We start from the raw sequence: 3,567 nt of genomic DNA on the forward strand, positions 1-3,567 counted from the left end.
GGTATAGGCACAAGTTCAAGACAGATTTGAAAATTATATTTTGAACTAATGGTTTCCAGCTTCACCGTAGTAAATTATGTGCAAAAGAAAACTTTATATCAGACAAATGTTACACATATCGTGTTTTTTGCACTCAAATAAATAATACTCTTCTCTGTCATTGTTAGTGAAGTTTCAGTGAAGCAAACCTTTTCTCGTTGATTTACAGAAAGTAACTGACCTAACATCTCTGTGGTAAAAGAACTTATTTATAGTACCATTATATTAACTGATAATAATAACCTTAATACAAATAGTTTATCTCTGACAATTTCAGACGCAGTTGTTTGTGACCATGGTGGTGGGGCTCCTGGCTGTGACCTGCCCTGCCAAGCCAGAAGGGCATGGTGGTGGCGGCGGTGGCGAAGGTGATGGCGGCGGGTATGGTGGTGGCGGTGGTGGTGGCCATGGAGGTGGTAGCGGAGGCAGACATGACGGCTCCAGCGGCGGCGGTGGCGGGTATGGCAGCTACAGCGGCGGCGGTGGTGGGTATGGCGGCTCCAGCGGCGGCGGTGGTAGGTATTGCGGCTCCAGCGGCGGCGTTGGTGGCGCCCAGCGGCGGCGGTGGCGGGTATGGCAGCTACAGCGGCGGCGGTGGTGGGTATGGCGGCTCCAGCGGCGGCGGTGGTAGGTATTGCGGCTCCAGCGGCGGCGTTGGTGGGTATGGCGGATCCAGCGGTGGTGGTGGTGGGTATGGCGGCTCCAGCGGTGGCGGTTATGGCGGTTCTAGTGGCGGCGGCTATGACGGTGGGAGTGTAGGTTATGGAAAATAAATGTAAACATAAAGAAATGAGATACACCAATACTAAGTTTCCTGAACTCTTCTTCGTCAGTTTGTGTCTTGTGATTCTTGTGTTGTAATAATAAAACTTAAACGACTGTGAAAATAACTTTGATTTACCCCAACTTCGCTCTCCTGACATCACTTACCAAGTGTGGTATAAGAGTAAATAAAGTGTAATGTACACATGTGAATTATAATAATAAACACATAGCTCTACTGTATTAACAATTTCTACAGTTAGGTGTAAAAGAAATGTAGTTGTTTGTTTTTTGTGATGTGCAACTTAAGTTATTTTATGATATACTATAAACATCTTCATTTTATCTCTACATGAATAAAAAGATGCCGACAAAGATTTTTTTTCAATTACTCAGTTTAAAATTTACCCTTTTCACATAAATGTTAAAATGATACATTATTAAAAGACGCTTACTTATTCTTATGTTAAAACTTGATGTAGAAATTCCCATAACTTACTTGCTAATACAGTACAGTTATTACTTCCACTAACTATGAGATCAGGGTTTTCTGAATATCAGTGGAATATTTAAATAGTATCAGTAAATGTAGCGGGATCATACTTCTCAAATTCTATCCAGGATAAGAGATTAGATGTATCTGTATTTTTATCGGCTTATAAAAATGTTTTTTAATGTCTTGGGAAGGAAAAATCAATATTCTCCCCACAAGACATAATAAACTTATTTAACCCTATGGAATAAATTTTAATGTTCATTTTGGAATATATTGAGAAGTAAGATAAAATTTCACTTAAAAATCTTTATTATTAGGGGAAAATAATGACCCTGAAGAATGATCTTTTATTGTCTATACTCTAACAAGTAACAGAATTGCCACTTAGGGTGTTAGAGGCACAGATTCTTATAATATATTATACCTGGAGTGATGATAATTACTCTGTACCTGTAGTGATAATAATTACTATGTACCTGGAGTGATAATAATTACTATGTACCTGGAGTGACACACACTACACCTTCTTTCATTTGCAATTGAACAATTGACCACTTGCCTTTAACAATCAAGATTTTGGAATGACAAATTTCTGTTTGCTTTCAACTATTTTCCGAATCCATTCAACAATCAGTTATTTTGATTTGACAATTTACAAAACCTTTCAACAGCCACATATCTCCGATTGCTTTCAACAGTCAACCAAACTTTTCAACAATGCGACTGAAACAATCATCATTGAAAAGAATTTATTCAACATTCTTTAAAATCAGTAACAGCCATGAATATTTAATTTTTGAGTATACTTACACAAACATCAACAACACAATGAATTCTGGTATAAACATATGTAATTATGTAATGCCTTTAGTCTTTAGTATGTAGAAGCTACATAAAACATACGATTGCTTAAAAAGAAACAAAGAAAAAAGGGCCTTATACTAATAGCTAAATACATTGGTGTCATGATACTTCGACGAAGCAATTCACAGTAAAGGCCTCGTTCACCTTGGTGGGTTGTTTCTGCCTGGCTGTAAGGTAGGGATGAAGGTAAGTGAGGGTGGGAGGGGTAGTGGGATTGGGGAGAGGAGTGTCATATCAGCATCCCGTTGACTTGCCTTCCTCCTCTGCCTCACGAATAGTAACCTGTCAGGTAAAAAAGAACCCATGAGTGTATAGAAGGTTTTTGTTGTGAATTGTTTCAAGTGGAACAAACGGTAAGGCAGTAGGTTATACTATATTACTGTAGACCTACTGTATATCAATTGAAGAAGTCTCGGCGCTCAATACATTGAACCAAGTAGGTGTTGACATGGTTATAGTTCTGTGACACAACATGTTCCGTGACACTAGGCAGTGCAAATTCCACGCCAACTTGCAAAATGTTCTCCCTCAGTGCATTGAGAGTCACTCCTTCTTGCCTGGCGTGGGCCGCGTTGCACCGTGGAGCTTCAATGGTGAAGGTACTGCTTCAGGTATGATTTAAACACAGAGAAACAGTTTTCTATGGGGTTCAAGCAAGGAGAGTATGGAGGGAGAAATTTGAAATTCAGCTCGGGATAGACTGCTGCGATACCGTTGTGAATTGGAGCGTTGTCTAGAACAAGTATGGATCTTGCGTCTCCGATTATTGCTGCAAGTGATGCGATGAAATCACTGAATACTTCCTTCGTCACTGAACCATAGTGAATTTCGTGATAGAGTATTCCACAGTGTTCAGCTATCGCAGCAATCACTGTCGTGTTTCTGCCACGCTGTCCACCAACGGCGCGATGCACACGCTCCCCGCGTCTTGCCCTGCCGTACGTCCTCTTGGTCCACAGATTGAACCCTGGAAATGAAACATCAGTGTATGTAGTCATACTGTAATGTAATTAAATATTAACACAAGGAAAGTTGTAAGATGCATCAAACTGAGATCAACATTAAGTACTCACTCGTTACATACAGTTTACTTAAGTAATTATGTAGTACATACTACAGATAGTTGATAAGTGGTTACATAATTACATATGTCTCATCAATATATACTAGTTGCTGTTGTAGACCCGTCGCCAGCATCCACGTAGCGTACGCGTGTCTCGCCTCCTTTACTGCGGGAGAATTTCTTTCTGCTGGGGAGTCACGGGACATTTTCAGTGATATCAGCTCCCCCTCCAAATAATGCGAAAGCGTTACCTCACTGAAATGTGGTTTTGTAGGAAATATATCCATGACCTCCTCCTTTATCTCTCTCAAGGTCATCATAGGGTTTGCTTCAAGCAGCATCA

General features: G+C 40.4%; 1 protein-coding gene across 1 annotated transcript; it reads left to right on the forward strand.

The window, feature by feature from the left end:
• Positions 1–470: 470 nt before the first annotated feature.
• LOC121865322 (glycine-rich RNA-binding protein blt801-like) lies at positions 471–812 on the forward strand. The gene has a single exon (XM_042364662.1). It carries the CDS (start codon positions 471–473, stop codon positions 810–812), a length of 342 nt encoding a protein of 113 aa, XP_042220596.1.
• The last annotated feature ends 2,755 nt before the right edge of the window (positions 813–3,567 follow it).

Source organism: Homarus americanus, unplaced genomic scaffold (assembly GCF_018991925.1).
Source record: "Homarus americanus isolate GMGI-L3 unplaced genomic scaffold, GMGI_Hamer_2.0 scaffold58651, whole genome shotgun sequence".
Taxonomy (NCBI): domain Eukaryota; kingdom Metazoa; phylum Arthropoda; class Malacostraca; order Decapoda; family Nephropidae; genus Homarus; species Homarus americanus.

What these genes read in the sequence shown, in the direction of transcription:
- LOC121865322 (XM_042364662.1), top strand. Translation starts at nt 471, where the DNA reads ATGACGGCTCCAGCGGCGGCGGTGGCGGGTATGGCAGCTACAGCGGCG.